General features: G+C 42.8%; 1 protein-coding gene across 7 annotated transcripts in view; it reads left to right on the forward strand.

Annotated features, from left to right (window-relative positions):
- Positions 1-26,271, forward strand: part of LOC147015234 (SH3 and PX domain-containing protein 2B-like) — a 155,083-nt gene that overhangs the window by 109,585 nt on the left and 19,227 nt on the right. For 5 of the 7 annotated variants that reach the window (XM_085849799.1, XM_085849804.1, XM_085849802.1 and 2 more), the window contains 3 exons: positions 7,404-7,429; positions 19,642-19,776; positions 22,297-22,404. In XM_085849799.1, coding sequence (XP_085705925.1) covers positions 7,404-7,429; positions 19,642-19,776; positions 22,297-22,404 — 269 coding nt within the window. The remainder of the gene's footprint in view (positions 1-7,403; positions 7,430-19,641; positions 19,777-22,296; positions 22,405-26,271) is intronic. The other 2 variants (XM_085849800.1, XM_085849805.1) reach the window with 1 other exon arrangement.

The raw sequence follows: 26,271 nt of genomic DNA on the forward strand, positions 1-26,271 counted from the left end.
TGAGGAGGGAGAGAGGTTTGAGAGTTTAGACTTGAGATTAGAAAGATGTTGTTTTCTGGCTCTCCTGAGGGTAGATACACACTTGTTCTGAGCTTTATGGAAGGAACTGAGATTGCCCTCAGTTGGGTTTGCTTTCCATGAGGCAAAGGCAAGTTGTTTCAGGACAACTGCCTCGCCACAAGCTTCAGTGAACCAAGGGCGGGACGAAGGGTAGGACAACTGAAGACGAGAGGGGATAAATCTGTGCATGAGGGAGAGCAAGTTTCTTTGAAAGAATTCCCAGGATGAGTTGATGTTTGAGAAAGTAGTCATAGGAGACCAGTCTATAAGTTTGAGGGCTGCTTGGAGACCCTGCCATTCGGCTTGAGTGAAATGCCAGACTCGACGGCGGTGAGGTGGTTCTCTGATAATAGCCAGAGAGATGTCCACTTTGACAAGGATGTGGTCAGAAGAACCGATTGGAGCGGAGGAAGCGCAGCATAAATTATCAGGGAAATTTGTCAAAATCAGATCCAGAAGAGATGGAGTAACATTGGTTGAGATCCGGATAGGGAAGTTGACCGATTGAGTCAGTCCCAATGAGTCGCAGAAAGCTTTTGCTGAGGTGCCATGACAGGTGAGAGAGGTACCCACACCTAGCCAACTGGCATGATGACAATTGAACTCGCCACATAAGAGGAAGAAAGAGTTTGGATGAGAAGATAGAAGATGGTCCATGTTTTCGGATAGTGAGGTGTAGATGGAGTCATCACTGTTTGGTGGACGGTACAGTACACATATAAACATGAGGTGGGAGTGGAGGGAAGCCGTAGCCAGAGGTATTCCTGGGGTGTGGGGGAGTGAGCGCAGTGCATGGAGAGTGAGGAATAGAGTCTTTGATGAATAGAGCAACTCCTCCACTAGGACGAGGCTCAGGTCTATCATACCGGTGTAGGGAGTAACCAGGGAGAGATACTTGGGAGTCAGACACGTCATGGGGCAGGAAAGTTTCTGTTAGGCAGATAATGTCTGGTTTATCAGTGGAAACCTGTATGGAAAGATCTGAAAGGTTTGAGCGAAGGCCCCGGATATTTGAGGTCCACACTTTTAATGAAGAGGTAGGGGAGGAGGCTTTGGGTGCAGGGGTGGGGCGAGGGGGAGGGTAGGACAAGGGACGAGGGGGGGGGGGAGGTAAGGAGGTTTGTTGAAAGAGTGTGGGGGATTGCAGAATAGCTAGGAGAGGGGCTGAATGAGGAGGAGAAAAGGCTCTATGGTGCTGGGGGAGAGGGGGACAAGAGAGGGGGACAAGAGAGGGGGAAGAAGGCAGTTGAGGATTTGAGGAGGTGGAGTGAAGAGATGGAGGTGAGAGGGCAGTGGAAGGTGGTTTTGTGGATGAGAGGCGGGAAACTTTGAGAAGGATGAGTGAGGGGGATGAAAGGTGGGTCAAAGGTGAGGGAGGAATTTTTGAGAGAGGTTAGAGGGAGGCTTGGAGGGAGAAGAGTGGGATGGTTGCTTTGAGAATGAGAGTGAGGGGTGAGAGGGGTGAGTTGGCACTGAAGTTGGAAAAGAAGAATGGTTGATGGAAAGCAAACATTCATAGAAATATTACTCACATGTTTCTGTTTTGTTGGTTTCCACCAAATCTGTTTCTACTCTGCTCATTTTCCAGATTATTCTCAAACTTTTCAGAGGTTTCTGGAATTTATGCCATCAAGTATTCTTTGTAACAGGACATGTATCTCGTCCATATATCGCCATCCTCAGTGATTGTACTCCCCATATCGGGGAATTTGTCTAATCTTTCATGAAATTTTCAGTGATGTCTGGAATGTGACAGGGAGTAATCTTATCTGCAAATTTGGTTCAGTTTGATTGGATAACATTAAAGTTATTTTACTTTTCCCAGAGCTCGCATTTTTGGGTCACCCTGTGTATGTTAGTCATAATGTTACATTTCATTAAATAATTGTTAGCCTGATTTTGGCTTAACGCTTAAGGTGGCTGGCTTAAGATCTTTGGGTCCTGAGTTTGAGCCCCTTTTGGGCCGTTAAATAACACCAGGTGGGATGACAGTCTGTCATCCTACTGAAGATCGGCAAAACGAGTAGAGCTTACTGATACCAGAGGGCACTGCATCAGTGGCACAGTCACGGTCTCAACAATAATACAACCAGCAGCCACATGTTGCATATGAAATGATGATGATGAACAAATTGTTGGGCTTTACATGGCTCAGACAACGATTTAACATTCCAACAGTCCATTGTAAAGTGGTATTTAAAGCTGTTAACAAAGTCATTCCAACTGGAAATGTCCGATGGCTTTCACTCCTACTCATCCTCGATGCACTGCTTCCGTTGCAGTTTGAAATTTGGTGCATTCTTGTATCCGTTTCTGTAGCAACTCGAAGCACCTGCGTTGATGGACGCACGCATGCACATACGCAGGCATGCCAAGACCCACCTCGTTTTATATATTGGATGGCTTTTTATGTGGCATGGGAGCCTGCTGTGTACACAACCCTCCTCCTTTATCCGGGATTGTGACCGGCAGAACACCCAGATGTTGGGTTGTTCAGGCGGAGTATGTCTACACCTTGGAATTTCTTGTACTTGTCAGCATCTCTTTCTGATACTTCGTGAAAGACTCTCATAGATCTGTGGAAGGCGAGTTCAGGTCACCAGAAAAATAACACAATTGTGCATAACACACACAACACACAAATAAAACACAAATAGCACACAACACACAAATAGAACACAACACACAAGTAGCACACAAGTAACACACAACATACAAGTAAAACACAACACACAAATAACACACAAATAGCACACAAGAAACAAATAACACACAAGTAGCACACAACATACAAGTAAAACACAACACAAATAACACACAATACACAAGTAACACACAAATAGCACACAACACACAAGTAGCACACAACATACAAGTAAAACACAACACAAATAGCACACAACACACAAATAACACTCAACACACAAATAACACAATTATTTGTGTTGTTAAAAACAAACAATTTTTTTGTGTTGTTAAAAACAAACAAATTTTTTTTTTAACGTTATTGGTAGGGTTGTATTCAAGCTACCTTTCGTATGTTTTCTCAAAAAGAAGGAAAAATTGATCTTATTGAAGGGGAAAAAAAAATCTCCCGATATGCCAGAATAGCCAAGGATCAAAACACATGTTGCCAATAATTATCTCATTTGTTTAGTTTTCTTTTCGTTTTTTAAAAATAAAATGTGCATCAGATGTTACACAGTATCCACACACTCAGATCCAAGTGACAGTTTGAGCTAACCTGTGAGCAAGATTAGTTTTGGAGGAAGAGTTATGTGTTTCTGGTGGGCACACTGCCTTTAACATGATCCGTGTCAACAACTTTGCTCCTTGTCCTATATTATTCTGAGCTGTGGAAAGGATGTTGGCAGTCATTGATGCTTCCCTTTGATCTTTATCATTCTTAGAAATTCATGTCACACTCAAATAACCTTCTTGGCAAAGGAACTTGGCATGAAGAGCGAGCCAGCCTGCTGCTTTTGGTATAGCAACCCGAGCAACAGGCCAACCACAGAAGTTCAGCATAAAGGCAATTTTTTTGTATCTTTCGAACGTATTTTGATTGCACATCTTTTTCCAGGTTGCTTGATGGGCTTTGATAACACTACCAAGGCTGGTTTGTTCATTTGTATGCATATTGGACCAGTTGTCAGAGCTTTCTGAGTTTGGCCTACGGGTGTTCACCATTTTCTAAGCAACACAGTTTTTCCACTGATGCAGTGCCCCTGAAAGTTAAGGTAGGTATTTGAAACTTTGTCAGGGTGCCGGCGATGCGTCACCTGCTGTTTGTCAAAAACCTTTAACTTCCACCAGCTCATGCTAGCAGTTGGACCCCCAGATTAACATCCTTCCGAGGGACAAAACACTCAGTTGTATCAAAGTTAAAGTTTGGAAAGTCTTAGTTGGGTTGTCTCTCTTAACAAGACCCAGTTACACGTCTGCAGTTCTGGATTTGCTCAGCATTTCTTGACGATGGCATCTGTGAGGGTTTTTTTGCATTCCCTATGCCGATTCTGGGGTATTGCAGAACCCAGGAACATGTGCTGAACAAAATACAGCTTCTTGTCACCCTCCTGCTGTCGTGTGTTATTGTAGGTTGTTATGCCCCTTTATTTCATTAGTGATGTACAGTAGTAACTGAGGAAAAGGAAGGAAAGGGTTCACACATAAATTCAAGGTCCAGTGGAAAGCTCCTTGTATCTATGGAGTGGATGGCCCCCGTCCAAGAGAACGAGAGATGTTGAGCATGAAAACCGAACATGCCGAAATCGTCTGCCTTGATGATGGCCGGCTTCAGACTTTATGTAACAAAGTAGTACCTAGCAGCTTGTACCAACTCATAGCTCCAGACGTGGTGTAATACCACGCCGGTTATTAATTTGGTTAATTGGCCCAATTTACGCTTCCAGGGATTATCAATATAACCGGAACGGTTTGTGCCAGAGTTTTTTGTTTCCTGAACGGTTTGATTAAAATGGAATGTATTGAAAGTAGCAAAACTATCAATTCCAGTACTATATTAACTTGTTACATAAATTAAGTGAAACGAGCGCCACACAGAAGGTGGCTAGGTATGGTCTCAGGTCACACCTTCATACAGTATTGCTCATCCTCGCATCGCAAATGTGAGCACACAGTGAGGAAGTTGTGAATCATCTCTGGTGCAGTCCACACTTGTCAACTTGTTATTTTCATCTCTTTGGACCATTCAAAGAACATTTGGATGGCACTAAGTTTATGAATGATGAAGATATCGAAACCTATCATCCTGAAATTACCACGTAGCAGTTCCAAATATGTATATCCTGATGGCATCAGGTCACTACCATGTCATCGAGACAAGTGTGTATGTGTTGTCGGGGATGTTGAGAAATAGGTGAAGGATGCGATATTTTTTAAGTGCTTCTTCATCATTGAGTGACTGTTCTAAAACGACATATAGCAGGATATTTTAAAAAGCTATGAACGGATTCGGACAAAACATGGTGGGTGAGTTGGTTTGGTGACAAGAACAAGCCGATTAAATTTTAGTTCAGGTTCAAATCCAGATCCAGCCTATCAGTGGGATACAAACCATAAACTAATCAGCCTAGTGGAGGTATGCTCTCGACCGAGTGCCCTTCTAGTTATTTCACGTTTCCTTCATCGTGATATAGAAACGTTTGTTTGCTTCAATCACTGGTTTTATTTTGTGGATCTGAAAGTTTTAAAATTTTTAATGTGGTTAAATTCCATAACAATTAAACGTGAAATGCCACATATAAACTTCTGAGTTAGTCATCAGTTCCAATAAAGTGTTTGGGATAATGTTGTTCACCACCACCTTCTCTGAAAATGGAACTTGCCACTTCATATGGAATGGCTGTGTACCTTGTGTATCATGAAAGGGCCAGATACCTTGTCCACAACGGATGCCTTAATATCCGAAGTTTGTCACCAGGGTTTCATCAACTCTGCTCTTTTCTCCATCATATATGCCTTTGCTGGCATCTCACATAGCTTGTATCTGACGTATGATACAGATGCAAGCCCTCCATTCCTTCCCCCAAATTTTTTTGACTTCTTCATCATGGTTTCCCCTCTGTAGAAGCCATGCATTTTAACGAATCTGTGAGTAGCTTCAACTTTGTTACTTCATCGTTATTTATGAGATTCTCCAAAACAGGGTTTTCAGTTATAAATCCAATAAGTTCAAAGTTAACCATCAATATCTGGAATGGTGTGATATTCCACACATATTGTTTGTTATTGGAATGATGTGTCAATCCCAGATTGGTATTATCAAGTGGATGGCCCCCATCCAAGAGAACAAGAGATGTTGAGCATGAAAACTGAACACGCCAAAGTCGTCTGCCTTGAAGGTGGCCAGCTTAAGACTTTATGTAACAAATTAGCACCTAGCAATTCGTACCAAGTCGTAGCTCCAGATGTGGTGTAATAACACGCCGCTTATGAATTTGGTTAATTGGCCAAATTTACACTTCCAGGGATTATTACTATAACCGAACGATTTTCATATGAGAACCACGGCAGGCAGACATACACGCAGGCCTGACGAAATAAATACACTTTATGAAGCATGGGACAATAAAATATGGAAATCCCAGACACGTAGACACGACGAGAAATGAACACAGTGCTGTACTTAAATTTACAGAGAAACTAAAATGCCACAAGGGCAACACATGATCTTTCACGCAAAAAAAAAAACAGGTGAGATTGAGAAGGAGCAGGTGGAGAAGAATGCACCAGGTAATATTCGCTGCAATAGTTTGCAGAGGAGTTGCAGCGAGCTCCTCCAGAGATGCAGCCATTAGAAGAGTGTCCCTCTCTCATGTCCCATGAACTCTCCACCTTTCCTTCTTCCTGTGCTTCTCTTCTGAGCAAGCCCACTTGTTCACCATTCCTGCCACTGAGGCATTCAGGTCTGCTCTCCTCACCAATCATAGACCACCCCACAGCTAGTGACGGTGTTGCAACCCAATCAGATGCTGCCATTCCCTTACCAATTGGTCCTGTAGTTGCAGATAGCATGTTGTATAGATAGCATAGATAGATAGTAGCATTGTCCAATAGCATGTTGCTTTACTTGCCCCCAATTATGGGTGGCCATGGCATGGGAGGGCAGAACTTCTTCCTCTTTCCCAAGGCGAGGGGCGAATGGGGAAGGGTGTGGAAGGGGATGTTGCGGCTTGGACTGTGAAGCTTCTCTCTCTTTTTGGCTCTCACCTGCTTCGACACTGGAGAACAAAAGGACGAGACACCTTACCCTTCTCTAGACACGAAAAGGTTCAACCCCATCTCTTAATGCTGCACAAGCAGGATAACTTTTGTAAATGGATGAAGGGCCTATAATAATGTATGCAAGCACAAACATTGGTCTTTACCTCAATTCTAATAGCTGACCCCCTCCCACAAACATAAGTATTTTATCAATAAAAAAAGGATTTGAGCTCGGTGTACTTCAATATTCCATTAACTATACATATTTACAGTATATTTTGATTTCATTCTCCTGCATGATGGAATAATAATCATTAATAAGTTCCCTTACGTGGACAGCAGTCGGCCATTGGACACATCAAAGCCTGTGCTATTATTACCAACTTATGTTTGTTTGGCCGTGCTCTGTCCTTGCAAATGCTGAGCATCAAGAAAGGAAGCAGCACGTACCATTTTTATAGTCTTTAGTGTGACTCGGCCGGGGTTTTAACCACCGACCTCCCAGACTCGTTGCGGATGCCCAAACCATGATTCTACCGAGTCTGGTAAATATGTTAATATTGTGTCATTACTGTACACCCTCATGTGGTTCATGTGTTCTACTTTCTCTCTTTCAGCGATGCAGCTTCCAAGAAACGCCTCGGTAAGTAAGCATATATACATGCCATCCTTTCTATTTTATACAGGTTTTCCCAGATATTTTCATCATTGTTTCAATCAATTTCAAAGAGGAGTCTTCAAATTCACACATTTTCACACCTGCTGGACGAATTAACGTTTAAATTTCAAATTCAATTTCATTAATGGGCAGAGGAGTGAATTATGTTTTGACAGTCAAAATCACGTTTGCCTCATTCAGTTTCGAAATTTTAAACACGAATTCCTGGTAACACCATTCAATCTCAAACCAAATGTTATAAAGTGACATCAGACTCGACTTGGCCTTTTCTTTTTTCATTTATAAGTTGTCACATTGTTTGTTTCACTGCATGTTATGCCTTTTCTTGCTCTTGAATGCATTTTATCCTGAAATGTAACTACTGGATAACACACACACATACACACACACACACACACACACACACACACACACACACACACACACACACACACACACACACACACACACACACACACACACACGTTGTTGCAGACTCGGGGTTCAAGGATTACCACGAGGGGAAGTACTTGGACTCCTCCCGAATGCCCGGGTGCTGGCTTGCAAGTAACTCTGTGATTTGACGAGTTGCAAATGTCAAGGCACAACCGTTGCTGCCTGACTTAAAATTACCAGCCTGGCAGGGTTACGTTTCTGCTATTACATGTTACCTTTTCATTGGCACGGCAATCTAACTAGAGGCCACGCCCTTAGTGCGTACCCATCTATCTATTCAAGTACAGCCGAGCAAGAACCATAAGTACACACTGGTTAAACTGGAGCCAATCAATAGGGGTAAAACTTCCCGTTTAACAAGAGTGCAGACTGTGCTGGACCAATAGGAAGAGACACTACGAGCAGGTTGGGAGAACATACACCAAGGGTTTATTTACAGGAAGGGGGGTGGGGAGGGGTGGGGGGTGGTGGTGGAGCTTGGAAAGTTATGTGGCACTTTTAATTACAATAGGGTTTATTTACAGGGGATGCGCACAGCAGACGATTCATCAATTTGTGTGGTGCAACGTAAGACAATGGATTCAATGTACAGAAGAGCAAAAGCAACATGGTGTAGAGTTCTAGCTTATAAACCCTTGGTGTATGTATGACTGCTCTGTCTAGCTTATACACCTTACTTTGCTCTGACATAACAAGGCACCCATCAGACTCATGACTGTGGAAGGTACGTAGATAAGCAAGAGAGATAAGAGTAGTTTGAAGTGTTGGCGACCTCTTCGCTTAGCCTCCATGAACACGTGGGCTCATGCTGTTCCAAAGTGCAGGGAAGGTGAGGGTGGGGAAAATGAGGAATAAGGAGGGCATTGTGAGGCATGGTGAGGCATGTGTGAGGGGGGGGGGTGCAGTGTCAGTGGGTGAAGAAAAAATGGACAGGGTGCGAGTCAGTGGGTCACTGAAAAGAATGGTTTGGGCTTTGTCCTCACTAAGGAGACGAATCGGAAAAAGAGAAAGAACACATGAGAAAGTAGACCTCTTTAGTGTGTAGCGTGGCTGGCCTGGCCTCCAGTCCGAATGTGCGCCTGGATTGAATGGCGCTCAAACCGCTCACTTTCCCAACTCTCCATTCTGTATTACCAGACCACACCAGTTCAAGCCAAACCCAAGCTCATGGAGCAATCCCGCTATTTAAGCAGCTCGGGAGGAGTGGAGTTTGGCAGGGATCAAAGTTGATGCCCTGCCCTTTGCAGGCGTGGTTGCCGCCTCCCTCTTTTGGTCCAAGTGCGGCATGCCCATTGTCTCTGGCTTGCCTTTGGTGTGATGGAGGTGGGTGTTGTCGTAGTGGTGGTCTTGTGGATGAAGCAGCGCAGTGGGGCAATGGCGGTTTGTCTTGTGACTGAATGCTGTGAGGGTGAGCTTGAGTGGTGGGTTATAAGTAAGATGGAAATTAAGTCTGTGTGTCTGAGTTGAAGTTGGCTCGGTGGTTGTCACAGGTAGTGAAGGAAATGACAGAGAATGGATGGTGGTTTGTGATCCACGCCACAACAATGAAAAGCGGTCTGTGCAATGCGGATGCGGATGTGGACATTGTGGACAAGCCCGTTCTCGTGAAGGAGGAGCACACCTTTGGTTAAACCGGACCCGTTTTAGTTTCGTTAAGACCCGTATGGGATGGAAAGTACGAGCAATTTCAAAAACGCAACGTTTAGCTTCCACTCCACTCTCATGGATTCATACACAGAGTGACAGATCTGTTGTGATCTTTATCCGATATGCAAGGTACCGCTCAAGTCTGACTCCATTGTCTGGGTGACGTCATGAGCTTTACACAACTGACTAATTCCTTCAATCCTCATCTCTGTACACACCGTCGCTTCCTCTCGTCTACCATTTGTCATCAATCAATTAGTGGGCCGATTTGCTTTCCGATTCGCTCTTCGAGTTCTTACTGTGATATTTGTTGGTAATTTTGAGTATTTTGAATGGTAGGATTCGATTCAGATTGTTTCCATTTGTATACAGGGTGTCCACAAATTACCTTTCCAAATTCAAACCGTGAATAAAAAAATTAATTGAATGGGATACCATGATTAAGCTTGGTACTTGTGAATGAATGAACATTTCTCAAAAGTTTTATTGTCAAGATTTGTCGAGATCATCATATCTCATTCATCATCATTTATCATTACTTGGTCTCTATAAACCAGGAAACACTGCTCTTTATTGCGGGGATGCTATTTGCAGTAAATGTGACGTCACACATCACAGGCGACAACTGGAAACGAAAAAAGTAAATAAAACTTTGAGAAATTGTTTTGCTCTTTCTTAGGTGTTATATTCTTTCCAAATATGTTGTTGTTGTTGTATTGCCGGATATTGAGAGATTGTGAGGAAGATGATTATGCAAAGGGGGGGGGGGAGGAGAGGAGATTGGGACCATACTCTGCAGAGCGTTGGTGCTGCTTAAGCAGTCTCCTTGGCTATTGGGCACAATCCTGGATGGGTCACCACTCCGACACAGTATACCAGCAAGCTGGCACTCATTTTGCCGACCTCGGAAGGATGACAGGTCGAGTTGACCCCACCTGGTATTAATTCAACAGCTGAGCGGACTTGAACTCAGGACCCTCGGATCCAAAGCCTGCCACCCTAACCATCATGCCAACACCAGGTATAAGGGGGAGGGAGTCAGAGATATGTGAACGTTATGTGCTGCAGAACAAATGCATTTGTGCCTTGTAATCAATCGCATTGTTTAGCATCTGTTGAGCGACATAACGTAACAGAAATAGTCTTTGTTTGAGAAATGTTATGTATGTTGTCTTGCTTGGAACCTCCTTATCATGACTGATTAGTTAACATATCAAATAGCATTTTTACCTCATTTGGAAACCTTAACATCCCCCCCCCCCACTTTTGATTCCAGCAAACTGTTTTTTGTTGCCTTCAACTTGCCATGAATGCAATATGCCTAAAAAAAAAAAACTACAATCATAGGCGAATACTACACAAGACTCACACAAAAATTGCAGGAGACATCAATGATGGATGCCATTGGGTGTTAAAGAAAGAAAATAGGTCAAACCTGCAAAATACGGGTCACTTGCCATGTAAGATGTTGTCAATCAGCAGGATTGCTTTGAAATTACCGAAAATCGAGGCCTTGACTTCCCCCGGTGCAGAATTCATTGCAATTCCGTTACATATGTTCTAATTTGTTTTTGGAAAATCCGACGGTGATGCCACGTTTCGGTACCATTTACCAGACGACCGATAAAGTTGGCTGGATCTGGGTTGAACATTTCATGAAGCTCGCACCCATGATGCCGGCGAATGCTGTTTCATGGGACCAATCTTGCTTAGACCTTGGACATGCCCAAGTGTTTGTCGATGATGGTGAAAATGGTACCTTGAAAAATTCCAAGTTGTCTATTGTGGCAACCTTAACATGTCGATCCTCCATGATTACTTCCTCAATCTGGACTGAGGTTTGTGGTCTGTTTCATCCACTGGACTTCCTCCAAGGGCTCCAACTCCAAAGGATCTACCTCCAAGGACTTACATGCATATAATGAAACACCAATTAGGCTCATGTAGCATTTGTGGGTGCACCTTCACTGTATACATGGCCACCATTCATTCACGGATTTAATTGAGGCTGGCATGCTCTTTCAGCTCATGGGAGGTTCGTCTGGAGGTGTGCACACTCACCTAGGAGCTGTCTAGCCTGGGTTCTCATCTTGGCCCAGCTATATATTGTCATATTGATGTTTCACATGCAGGGCAATTCCTCAATGTGTACACCATCCCTCATATGGGTGTTGAGCAGGGTTTCTCATATGCTGGGATTAGTTTGTGAACGTTTCAGATCCCACTGTGTCATTTGCGAAGAGTAGGTGAGGTATCGCTGGCACCCTGGCCAAATTCGAAATTCCTGCCCACTCAGTCGATTATTCCATGTTGGAGTGGCGACCCATCCTGGAATTAAACCCAAGCAAAGAAACTGCTTTAGCAGAAACGACGCTCTGTGTAGAGAATGATGCAAATACAGACAGTTATGATCGTTGCATAAAGACTCGATGACACCTCAATGCTCAATTTGGTGACATCCATAGCTGTATGTCAATAACATCCATCATTTATGACGATTTTGGATTATAATGAAACTAATGGCATATCGTGGGTCGAATAAACAGAATGGTGATTGGGGTATGCTAACTGCCATGGGAAGCAAGGAGTTTTACCATCTGATCTACCTGTCCACCAACATCGACTGATGCAAGTTGCCTTCATGAAGACCAGTTTTCCATTGTAATCGCATCTAACAAGTACACATGCAGGTTTATAAGCAAAGAAACGTGGCTCTAGATTCCCAAGAAATAACCGATTCCTAAAACGTTCTCAACACCCCTCGTATGTTATTTCAGCTGTGGTCCTTTTGGACACTTTTACGTCTTGCGATTACGTCAGCATTATAGCGTTCATGGATATAGCCTGGATTTATTGAAAGGGGAGGGGGTGGTGTATGAGGGGTGGGAAAAGGAGGAGTGGATATTTCCAGCCCTCGAAAATATGTCTTACTTTTGGCTCACATATTCAGTAATAATAACAAGAGTGAGTTTGTATAGGTTTTCATTTCATGACAGATTGCATGAAAACATTGCTCGTCAAGGTGGGTAGGTGTTTTTTGTTTTCATTTTTTATGTTGCTTGATTGAGGCTCATGGAAGAGTGTGGTAACACATGGTAAAAAGACAATGCACCAACAGTGTGGCATCAGTTGGACACAACAAGTAAGGCAATGAACGAAGAAGAAAGAGACAAGTGGAGGAAACACACTAATCTGCAAGTAAGAGGGTTAGGGTAGGAAGAGATGGCGGTGCACCTCCGAGGTGCTTGTTGGCTAGGAGGGAACAGAAGGATTTAACAGCCTGAGGAAGGCATATCCTCAAACGAGAGTAACGTAGAACAAAAGATTTGAGATGTGCTGTGAACCTAGGTTTTGGGAGTTTAAGAAGGAGGTCATCACTGGAAGAACATATATCTTGCAGTTGTTTGGAGAGGGTCAGAGCAGTTAGGTATAGCAGAGGGAGCGAGACTGGAGGAGAGGTCAAATGTCAGCGGAATAATGGATAATCACATTTCTGAAAATCCTATTTCTGGTTACAATAAGTTTATCAACTGAGAGTTGACAAAGGTATTCTAAGCATCCTTTGCTTCCCACCATGGTTAGTATACCTTTGCTACCTTACAGTTGATAAACATGTTTAAAAACAAGCTCAAATGAGGTAAGATCCTCATCCTCTTAATGATGTCATAAAAAATAATATGACATCATTGTGATGTATCAGGTTTGCGATAAATTACACTGATCAACAACAAATTTGTTGTCTGCATTTTTTAAGCTGATTTAGGACGAATCTGATGCGCTGAATCCAAAACTCACATTAGTTTTGTTCAATCAGGTCAAGTTTTTGAGATATGGCCACATGTCGTTTTTTACATTTTTGTTCACATGTACGCATGTGTGGAGCATTTTAGAAGAAGTTGGTGGGGGTAAAATGTCATGTCAAATAATTGTTTTGATTGGAAATAATTATTTTAATGACAAGAAGTATTCAGGTACGATAGTTCTGGGTGATTATGTCGAAAAGGGATCAGTTTGAAGTCATAAAACCTCAAAATCTTCCAAAAATTGGTGAGGCAAAGCATAAAGTTCTTGGATCAAAACTAAAGTTAATGGGGCAGATTTTGTAATAATGTGATACAAAAAAGTTGTATTTCTTGAAATAACGAACTCTGAAGAATGTACAATACCTTCATGCGCCAATTCTGCTCAAGCTTGGAGTGCCACAGTACGAACCCAAAGATTGGAGACTGTTCATTGACAGCAGCAAGCGATCACTGAAATGTGTTCTGCTACACAACGGCAACCAGTTTGCCTCTGTACCCATCGCTCACTCGACTACACTGAAGGAGAAGTATGAAGCGGTGAAGTACGTGCTGGAGAAAATTGGTTATGATCAGCATAAGTGGTTTATTTGTGTTGACCTGAAGATGGTGAACTTTTTGTTGGGACAACAGTCTGGCTTCACCAAGTACCCATGTTTTCTGTGCATGTGGGATAGTAGGGACCGTGCTCAGCATTACACGAAGAAGGACTGGCCTGTGCGGGAGGAATTGGTGCCATGCAAAGAAAGGAACGTCATCAACGACCCTCTGGTGGACAGAGACAGAATACTCTTCCCACCGCTGCACATCAAGCTCGGCTTAATCAAGCAGTTCACCAAGGCTCTGGACAAAGATGGTGACTGCTTCACTTACTTGTGCCAGGCTTTTCCAGGATTGACCATGGAGAAGTTGAAAGCTGGCATCTTTGATGGTTCTCAGATCCGTCAGCTCATCAGAGATCCAGAGTTCAAAAACTCAATGAACGAAGTGGAACTGGAAGCGTGGAAGACATTTGTTTTGGTAGTGAAGAACTTTCTTGGCAACAATAAGGCCAGAAACTACGCAGAACTTGTCAACAACATGCTGACTGCTTTCAGAAACCTGGGCTGCAACATGAGCATCAAGATGCACTACCTATTTTCACATATGAACCGGTTTCCTGAGAACCTGGGTTCAATGAGTGACGAGCAGGGGGAGAGATTCCATCAGGACATGAAGGAGATGGAGACCAGGTATCAGGGTCGCTGGGATGCAGTCATGATGGCTGACTACTGTTGGAATCTGAAAAGAGACCTCCCTGCCGCTGAACATTCCAGCAGTTCGAAGAAACGGAAGTTCAAGCCCTGAAGTTTGAACAGTGGTGACGCAACATGCAATTTACTTGTACTTACCTTTATCAATGCCCACCATTCAGATGACAGTAATCGATGTTTCTATCATGTAATCAATAAATGTTGTTGGCAAAACATTTTTTTTCTTAAAAACATGTTTAGGATGATATGTGTTGACAAAAATCAGCTGATAATGCCACAAAAATGTAATTGATTTTGTCACAAGATCTGATTTTTTCAAATCAACTTAGCACAAAAACCTGACCTGATGGAGAGAAACGGATGCCATTTCCTGATTCAGCAGTGCCAGAATACCCTAATTCACTTGTAGAAATCTAGACAACTTTCAGAAAGTAAAAAATTGTTGACCAGTGTTATCTGTGCTAATGCCCGGCTTAATTCCCACAAACAAAATTCAAACAGCTTGCCTAGTTTCGGAGATAATGGTATAAGCGATTTCCATTAGCGGCGATATTATGACGTCAACTTTTTTTCGAGGAAGAATTTCCAAAATCGGAGATGCTTACTATGTGCGCGTGGGCTTTCTGCATATACATGGAAAGATTCACGAAGATCCGATGAAAACTCTGGGTTGTGAAACAAAAAATGTCAAAAAATAGGAATGACGTCATAAAAATTGATATGACGTCATAGTGATGTATCATATGTGCGGTAATTCATCTTTGCTCATGCCCTGTTCGATTCCCACAAACAGAATTCAAAAAGCTTGCCGAGTTTCGGAGATAATTCTTTAGGCGATTTCCATTAGCGGAGATATTTTGACGTCATAACTTTTTTTCTCGGAGGAATTTTCAAAATCGGAGATGGTTACTGTCTGCGCAGGGTATTTTATTTTTACATATATACGCCAAGTTTCAGGAAGTTTCGATAAAAACTGTGGGCTGTGAAACAAGAAAGTCCACAAGAAGAAGATGAAGAACAACAACGTGAGTAAGACTTAGAGATCCTCCACGAGGATCTAAAAAAGACTTCTTTTTTTCTGCCGATTTGCTTGACCGTTAACATTTCCACACTTATCCCAAATCATTTCCATTTCCACACTTATCCTAAATATAAGTGAAATTTATCAAAATATTTCATTATTTATATTGTCACAGGACTGGTAGGATGGCCAAGGTTCGAGAGGTAAGCACATATGCCTCTGAGCTGTCTAGCTTGGATTTGAATCCTGACTCGGCTATAAACTGTCATCTCGGGGTTTCACAGGGAGGGCGATTCATTAATGTAAACCGGGCGTCCCTTCTGCTGGCATAAGTTGGTGAACGTGAAAGATCCCATGATGTCCTTCGCCAAGAGTCGGCAAGATATCGCCGGCACCATGAACAAATTTCAAATTCCTGCCCTGACTACTGCTGGGAAGGCAATGGAAAACCACTGAATATAATCCTTTCCAAGAAACTATTTCAGCAGCACCGACGCTCTGTAACAGAGTATGGTACATCAGAATCAGATATTGTCACGTGAATGGGATTGCCATGTGGGGATAGTTTATTCAAAGCGAGGTAATTGCACTTTGTATTTTGACTCTTGTTATGTCATAGGTGCTTTTATTACATGCTAAGTACTGTTAATAGTTAAATGCACCAGTAGCATGTGTAATTGGAACACTGAGCACTGAAAGCCATCAAGGTTTCCAATTTGCCCCTCACTGTTGCTCCATCCCTCTCGGCTCTCCCTGCCTGTCCATGGGAGTTTTCTTGCATATGGTCATTAAACCATTTGTGTCGTACTCATGGCATGGCCTTGGAAGGAGGAGAGGGCGGGGGGATGAGGACTGGATGGGCCAGCATCATGATAGCATGTCCTTGATGGGGTGGAGAGTGTTTGTACCTTTTGTAGAAGATTGATGGTATTTTAATTTTTTGGTCTAATCGTATTGATAAAAGTCTATTTACTAACACTACAATTTATTTCTTCTTCTTGTTTCTTCGCTTTTATCCTCTGCTCTTTGTGATATTTTTTCCTTCAAATACCTTCGTACAGTCGTACAAATACGAGCCCTTATTTACTAAAACCAAGATAATTTTGTATCTAAGCATAATCAACATTTACATTTTACAGCATGATTTCCTTTAAGAATTCATTAATCTCCCAGAAAGGTGTTAAGATTGTCATATTTTAATTGTAACAAGGAGCTGATACTCTCGGACCCCCGCCTTTTGGTTGCTATGAGGAATATATGTGTGTAACACGAAGGCTAAATGTTGAACGGTTTTTAAAATATCGCGTGCACAAAAAATACATGGCCGGATGATCGGTCGGTCGGACGGACAGAGCTCATTTTAACGTCCCCATCTCCAACCTTGTCGGAGGGGCGGGAGACAAAAATTCAGTATCAACATACAGAGGAATGAAGGAAATACAGCTGAAATTTCGACCTGTGGTTGCGAGGGAGGGGAACGTGGGAGAGCGTGCCCCCGACCTTCCTCATAGACGTTGACCCCCATTCTGGGTTCACATTGTTACCCTTTGTGCATCACAGTCGTTTCTTCATTTTTCACAAGACCTCGCCGACATCCCTCATAGCACGTGCTTGCTGATAGCAGAATCGTGCTGTTCACGGAAATTCTCATTAAAATTCATGTCTGTGCTGAGATGCCTGACACGTGAGGTTCATTTTGAATGTAATTTCATTTTAAAGCTTTTAGTGAAATTGCCACGTTTACTGCATTTGATCTCATTCAACCTTGCTCTGACGTACAGTACATTCATCCACTGACGTCCGTTTCTTAACTTATTTTTTGTTGTTTTGTTCTGAACCTTTTTCTTTCCTGAACGAGCTCATCACGATGATCACAAGCACTGGCGTTTTCTTTGACTAAGATCATTCCATTGGTTAAACCGAACCTCAATGCTTTTAAAATCTTCCTTGAAGTTTATCATATCTTGTTTCCATTTTCCTTTGAGAAATATTTATGTGAATTATTTTTTGTTTTTGAACGTCCCATATTCAACAGAGATGTATTTTGAAGTTTGTCATAAGAAATATCCCACAAGACCGTCGCACCGCAAGGCGGGTAGGGGACGAGGAGGTTTCTGCGTCCCTCCCCCTCCCCATGGGTAATTTGTCCGCGAATCGGTCTTGAATACCCTTGACCATTACATTGGTGGCAATGAAGGGGTACTGCATGTTGGATCACGCATGCGTGCAGACCTCTGGAGTATAGTTGGACTCCAGAGAGAAGAGGTCATGCTCCATCCAGGTCTTAAGCAGCACCCGGAGAATTGTAAGAAGATGGCACAGGGTGTGCATGCCGCATCATCCCCATGAGCCTTGTAGAAAACGAGGGGGCCGTCAGGTAAATTGGGATGGATGAAATCCCTCACGAGCCCTGAAGAAATGTAGGGGGGACGGGTGACGTGAGGTAAATTTTACATGTGCCACCCAAGAGCATTGGCACAAGAGTGGGGACACCAGGAAAGCTAATAAGGGGTCTAGTGTGGACCCCATGGAGGATGCACAGTAGCGCTGGTTGTGGTGGCTGAGGCTGCGGAGCTCTGTGTGGATTTCACGGAGGCTCCACCACTCCAGGGGTGAAGGCAGAACTGAAGATAGGGTAGGCAGACAGACCATATGCAAAGAGGGAATTTTGTACCAATATAAATTGACATTTCAAAATTATATTGTAGAATTGGTTTTGTAGCGAACTTGGAAAGGCATACAAAATTTAATAGGAAATGCATTTTCAATGACATCCATTGGCTGAATTTTGAGAGATATTAGCTTAAGATGCCTTCCTCCTTCCTACTTCTCCCTTCTCTTGTATCAATGAATGAGATAGTGCTGATAGTGTGTGCAAATGTGGAGTGCGTGTACCAAATTTATTGCAGTAGAAATGTTTTTAAGTGGGGTGTGTGATTACGTGACGAGGAAGCACACCACCACCCTATGCTCGGATTAATCTCCATGGAAGAGATAGGTAGATAGAAGGGATTCAGCTATTTTGGAAAACTGAAACTACGACGGTGCTGGTGGTAAGAGGCCAAACTAAAATGTGTAATGCATTGCTGGGAGTGTGGAACAGTGGTTAGATTGCTGAAAAGGAGGCACCAGGCCTGGAGCCTTCTGGGTGGCTGAAAGCCACTGGAAACGCCTGGTGGGTGATCTAGTTAGGGAGCCAAGTGGCCAGGGAGCACCCAAGGTGAGAAGGCCAAGAGTGCATAATGGGTACCGAGAGCACCAGCTCCACGGTGCTCTTCAGCATCAGTCGAGAGCATCTCAGTGAGGACGCAAAATAATTATGAGCGCATGAAGACGCTCCAGGAGGGTCCCCATGGCTCAGGTGCTGCAGAGACAAGTGGCTGATAATCCAAATTGGGGCCACACTGCCCAGCCGGTAAATTGTGCTAAGACACAGGAAAGTAAAATTGATGGCCAGGCCCAAATCCAAGAATGGTACCAACATATGGAACAGCGGGTGAAATTATTTTTTGAGAAACACAATAGAGGGAGGCTTAAACATAAAATTAAACAGTGTTGTGAAAGAACCCGGTTAGACTTTGAATACTCCCCCTTCACACCATTCGATGTCTGCAGCTGCTGGAATGAAAAGGAGATAAGGCAATTGGCATTTTTGAAGACCCATTGAGTCTCAAACTATGAGTAGGGGTAGGTACATCCCCAACGAACCACTATGCCAGTGAACAAGGTGACATCATTGCCACTCTCGCCTTTAAGTCACAGCATGTGCCTGTGCTCCCTTCCAGAAGGGAAGAGATTAGACTTGGTCTAGAGTAATTAGTGTGGCAGGTTAGAGATAGAATTAGGTTAGGATAGGGCAACTGTTTCAGTGTCAGTCTTTAATCTTGCTTGCTTCCCCTCTTTCTCATCTCTCCCCCCCCCCCCCCCACCCCATCTTGTGCTCTCTCTCTCTCTCTCTCTCTCTCTCTCTCTCTCTCTCTCTCTCTCTCTCTCTCTCTCTCTCTCTCTCTCACTCTCCAGCATCAGTCGAGAGCATCTCAGAGCCTCTGGTTCTTGAGCAGTACGTGGCTATGAAAGAGTACACCCGTCAGCAGAACACAGAGCTGAGCCTTACAGTTGGACAGCTGGTGGAGGTCATCGATAAAAACGAAAGTGGTACGCTGGGGTGGAATCATGCATGGGTATGAGAGTAATATTAACAGAAAAATTGATCCTTAAGTTAAGTGTCTATGAACATGAGCCATCTATTTGTCTTCACCTTCATGTTGTTGAACATTTTCTAAATTGTGTCGCTAAGGAATAAAATACTGTATTTGTTTTAAGGTCAAGTGACACACTTTCTGTACACTTGCACCCACCCATTCATAATCTTTAGGTTCTCTCTTCAATGTTAGTGTCATGATTTTTCATGAGATGATCTTGTATTTTTTCCTGGTCGATTTTGAATGAAAAAAGTAGATGAAAACAAATAAATGAAAAATCAAATGCAGGTGAGGGGCCCAAGACAATGGGGAAACACAGATCCTATGCTTACACAATGTGTCAGTGCACCCCCCAAGTAAAAATTATTAAGCTTTTTCCCAATTCACTTAATCAAATATATAAAGCTTATATTTATTATGAGCAAGGGGGGGTGGGTGGAGAGTAGGAGAAGGAGAGGGAGAAGGAGACACACACACAGGCAGAGGCAGCGAAAGAGCGACAGAGGTGTGGGAGGAGAGTGCTGCATTTTATGAGAAGGGGGGAGTGAGGAGGGGACAGAGTGAGAGAAAAGGCTGGGGGATAGGAGGAAAAGAAAAAGACAGGTGAGGGGTGGAGGTGGGGTTAGTAAAGAGAATGATATGTGACACTTCATGACCGAACACGAAAAAAAAAAATCGTGTCAGAACAGCTGTACACACAATGACACAACAGAGTTTGTAAAGTAATCCGATGGCACATCGACAAAAACTTTGATATTCCAGTTCCATAAAATTTGTGGGAAAATGAACCAAAAGCAATCACTGAAAACATTGAAGTACCGCTCATGTACAACCTTATGATCCCATCGGGCGTGAACATTGAAAAAAAGCATTGCGACCAGGTATCACACTTAGGTGCAAAAAAAAGAGAAGAAGACATTGCTAATTGAGGTATTAATACCGGTGGGTTTTGACTAACAATGCAGAAATCAAGAAAATAACCAAATACCAAGGCCTCAAGCATGAAGTGAAAAGATCCTGGAAGCTGAAGAAACCCAAAGTTGTACTAGTGATCGTTGGAGCTATGGGAATGATGATGAAGAACCTCACAGATATTAAAAACCATCCCTGGTAATATTACTACAAACAAACTACAGTTGGAAGCCGTCCTGGGCTCAGTAACGATCCTAAAGAGAGCCTCAGCACAAAACTTTGAAAACAGAAAACTTCACAGCTTGGTCCATGAATCATGACCCCTTACTGAAATAAAGGTGGATCCTTTGAGCCCACCCTGGGAGGACTCCATCCTACATTCTGAAACTACACACACACACACACACACACACACACACACACACACACACACACACACACACACACACACACACACACACACACACACACACACACACACACACACACACACACACACACACACACACTTTGCCTTTTATTAGTATCGATGTCTGTACATAGGATAGATACACACCAATATCTCCTTCCATATTTAGCCTGGTTTCACATTCCACGTTGCTGGAAAAGCTGCAAATAACGATCTCTTTTTCCCGGCAAGTTGAATGCAAATATGTTGTTGTTGGCAAGTTGTTGGCAAGTTGAGTGTTCTATGTTTCTTCAATCATCTCAATGCAAATGAGATTGCCAAAATTAACTGTCAAAACATCAAAGGAAACAGTTATTGAAATTATTCCCTGTGTTTTTGCGTTGCCCTGGTGGTGAAATACACTGCCTGGAGATGCTGCTGAGGAACACGAATGAGACGCTTACCTGGGAGAGGCATACTTGGACCCGCCCTCTCGGAATGGTCGGGGCGGGGGGGGTGGTGGGGGCGATTATCCAAGAAGCGCAGCATTTTTAGTCATGTCAGGAATCGAGCCCATCTCAGAAATATAATCGCTCTCTCTCTTTCAGAATATTTCATAATCGTTACTAATCTGAATTCAATCAATGTAACAAAAGGGAAACATGCCAACTTAACATGATGATAAATCAGATTCAATCTGTTGTTGACGACGTGCAATGTGGGACCAGTTACAGGAACATTGCCATCACTGCTTGTTTTGATTTTGGTTTATAAGTTCCAGATCCACCCTTTAATGTTTGGCTTTGACTTATTATCATAAACTTCACCTCTTAGCATTGCCCCAGCAATTCATTAGAATGCCAACAATGGTTATGTGTTTTAGGTTTTGACATATTTACATTAACATTACTGTAGCTGTATGTTTTAAAATACAGATCTTGTTCTAATCACTCATTCTTGATTTACTCATGATTTAAATGCTTGCAGATTGCTTATGTTTATTTACTGCACATCAAGCTTATAGACAAGCTCATATTTATTACGTCTACATGCAGGATGCACCCCAGTGTCTGCTTGCAGTCTGCTTGAATTATGTGTTGTATTCGTTAATCACATCTTACTTTTCCTGATTTATTCACTTTGTTGTTTTTGTAATTTATTTTCTTCTCGAAGGCTGGTGGTTTGTGAGTGCACAAGAAGAGCAAGGATGGGTCCCAGCTACATATCTGGAGCCCAGAGATGGGTCGCAGGATGACCTTGTTATCAGCAACAACAAACCAGGTGAAGTATTGTAAAACATGCCATATGTTGCTTCTCAGGTTTTTGTTGTCTCTTTTAAGCAGACACAACACTCCGGTATTATGGTTCACTCCAACCTCACCCTTTGAAACCATTGCCGTAATTACCTGCGAGCACAATCTTGAGAAGGGAATTTCTTGTTGACTGGGAATCATTTTTTGTTTAAAATCGGTTTTCTTCCAAAATAGCTTTCTGCTTTCTCGAGGAACTTTAACCATTGCAACGTCTTATTTGAAAGGCAATATTTCACAATGCAGTGCTAAAGAGGCCAACAGATGTAGTTGAACTATTTATTGGGAATTAAATGCAGAACTAGACAGAACAGATTTCGTTTGTTCATATTCAACACGAAGCTGCGGAGTAGCATCTGATGCTACTCTGAGGGCATCTGAGGGCCATTGATGCAATGCCCGCTGCTGGTTAAGGCAGGAATTGGTAATTTGGCCATGGTGCCGGCAATAGCTCACCTACTCTTCGTGAAGGACTTTAACGGGATCTTTAACATCCACCAACTAATGCCAGCAGATGGGACGCCCAGTTTAATGTCCATATGTGTGATGGCACACACAATGATGAATCACCTTGCATGTGAAACATCGGGATGACAGTTTGTAGCTGGGTCAGGATTCAAACCCAGGCTGAACAGCTTAGAGGCAAGTGTGCATACCTCCAGGTCATCTTGTCAGCCGTACAGACCAGATGAAAACGTGATATGTTTCAGTTATTCAACTGTCGACAAAAATGTTGTTTAAATTATTATTTTTTTCTATTTTAATGTTATCCCAATAAGAACTTTTTTAAATTTTTATTTTTTTATTTTTTACAAATTTGGGGTTTGGAAACAAGCAGCCTTAAGAATATAATAGATTAACAAGCAAATACTGTACATACAAAATATGTTCAGCAGCATACAAATAGCGCTTTCTGTACCATGGACAAGGTCATAAAAGAGGAAACACAAGCAATAAAATACAGATCATATAAACACGAGTGTGGCATAAGGAAGGAGAACAAGATCAGATGGAAACTAGAAACTTGGTGACATGACAAGGACATGAATGGAATAAATCATATTGTGAGTACTTCCAAATCCTGGTACATTGACTCAAGATGATAACGAACAATGAGCGTTGTGGGATGACCAACATGGTGGCAACGGCACGAGGGATGGATGCTTCAGATGATTTCACAGAATGATGGCAATTGCATGCCAGCCAAACCAGAGTTCCCCTGATGAGGTGGTGTGGGAAGAGATTGCCAGAGGCAGTGCAACATGGCAGGAATTCTCGAAACAATGATGCATCATAGTACTGATGGTTCAAAGAGCTTTCTAACTGTGATCCAGACACGAGGATTGGTCAAGTGATGTTGCACTTGTAATTGTGATCAATAGTTTTGTTTTTGCAAGTTCGGACATGTACCACGAACATGTACAGAAACAGAGCGAGCGCCTATTACGAAAATTATTTAATTCCGGCACATGGGCTTGCAGTCACAATTCCCATTATTCATCCAAAGTCATAACACATCAGAGTTAATTAACTTCAACAACTACTATGGATATTGTATGATGACACAGGCATGCATGCATTGTAAATCCTTCACTCCGATGCAATAAGTAATCATCAAGAGAACTTGGCTTTACTCTGGATCTCTGCACAGAGAAATGTGGACATTGAAACACAAAATATATAAATGGATATACATGATGAAGAATGATGTCAAGAGCTCCTCTGTGATTAACTCTCGTTAAGATCAAACTGACAATCTGTGAGTTAATGAACCAGTTGTGCACTTAGGGTGGGCAGGTGTAAGGGAGAGGTGAGGCACAGGTCATGATTTTCCTGGCAGCTTGACCTGGGCACAAGGGATGCCAACTTGGTCTTTATGAGTCCTGATGTGGTAGTAAAGACCACACACGGAGCACAACCTTGGAAGCACACCGTTGTAGGACCACCCATTTGCTGCCCTGGCTTTGCGTTGTGAACCCTCATCCAAAATGTCCCCAGCCCTCGTACAAACGCTTCCAGCTTCAACTCTCACTCTCTCTATCGAGTGCAGCCTGTGGCTGCAGGTTGCATCATTGGTTGGGACGCGGCTATGCCGCTGATGCAGTGTCCCCCTTACCAGTACACTGGTGCTCATTTTGCCGACCTCGGAAGGATGACAGCCTGAGTCAACCTCCTGGTGTATATTAATTCAGCGGCCAACGGGGCTTTAACTCAGGACCCTAGGATCCCAAGACACCACCCTAACCACGAAGCCAACACCAGGCTTTCCAGCTTCAACTGCAGCTCCAACATCACATACCAACCATCTCTGGCTTGGGTTTTTGTTGCAAAACAGCCAGCCCAACATTGCCTGGAACTAAAATTGTGATATCTGCAATTTCAGCTTGGCCACATGGATGTTGGTTCCTTTGTGCTTCATCCCCAGAATCCTCTGACTTTCGTCATTGGAATGCCCCATGTTGGGAAAGAGACGTCAGGTGTCTCCTCATTCACAAGGTGTATTTGAGATGCAGGTGATTTCGTTTAACAGGTACAGTATTTGTCCACCTGTTTCAAATCTCGTATTCCTTCCATTTATGGTACGGTAAAATCCAGATTCACTATCCAGAGGAAAAACAAGGATGAGACAAAGGTATAATATAACTCCTATCGGCAAATACATAAGGAATAATGAACGGAATAATCAACTTTTTGAGATATCGGGGGATAAATCGTTTTTGTCTCCATGTCTTGATGGTGAAGAATCACTTAAACATGATAAACATGAAAAGTGTGTGTGTGTGTGTGTGTGTGTGTGTGTGTGTGTGTGTGTGTGTGTGTGTGTGTGTGTGTGTGTGTGTGTGTGTGTGTGTGTGTGTGTGTGTGTGTGTGTGTGTGTGTGTGTGTGTATGTGAGTGATTCCTTATCAAGGGTTCCTAAGCTAATAATCGACTTATTTGGAACAAAAATTCCAGTCCATTTAATCATGAAATTACCTGTTTGAAAAGCCTGTCTTTCCGGGAGGTAATACGAAGAGACAGGACGTGGATCTTTAATGTGGCGGTTCCAACGGTACGACATCAGGAACCCTTTAGAATATAACGTGACAGACATGGAAGAAACACATAAATTCATTTGTAGTTATACTTCATGAAGCAAAAAAATATTTTGAAACAGAAGACCAAGAAGGAACCCGAAGAAGTAAAGAGTGAAGATGGAGTCATCAGGAGGAACCTGGATAGGATTTGGGTTTCAGCCGCTACTTCTACTACTATACCCTCAAACCCATCCAGGTGCAGCCAAGTGAGCCTTGCAGAAAAAAAATTCTGCAAGAATTCACTTCTCCTTAGAGAGATAGAAAATGAAAGAGGAAGAGTAAAAGAGATGAAATGTGAAAAATAATTAATTAATTAATAATCGTACACACGAAAGGAGCACAAAAACAACAACAACAACAACAACAACAACAACAACCACGACAGCCACGATGACAACAACAACCGCAGCAACAACAACACTACATATTATAAAACATCCTTTTTGTGTGCTTCACTTCTTTTTACATCCTCATTGAGACTCACAGATCGACATGCAATATGATTGTGAAGTATAACATGCTGTCCTTTGATTAAACCCATCAGCAAGCGACAAGGACACAAGGCTTGTCCTTCCTAAAAAAAAATGCCAATGGCCTTAAAGAAAGTGGGGAGGGTGGATATGCTTGAGTGCCTGCTCAAAGTTTGTTTTTCTGCTTTCTGTTGCTAAATTTGAGGTTGGGAAGGCTGAAATTTCTGCTGAGGATAGGAATGTTTGCAATGCCTTGCTCTTGTGCTTTCAGGAGCTTCTTCAAGGCCAGATA

This window comes from Eptatretus burgeri, chromosome 12, assembly GCF_056783735.1.
Source record: "Eptatretus burgeri isolate ZD-2024b chromosome 12, Ebu_testis_v1, whole genome shotgun sequence".
Lineage (NCBI taxonomy): Eukaryota > Metazoa > Chordata > Myxini > Myxiniformes > Myxinidae > Eptatretus > Eptatretus burgeri.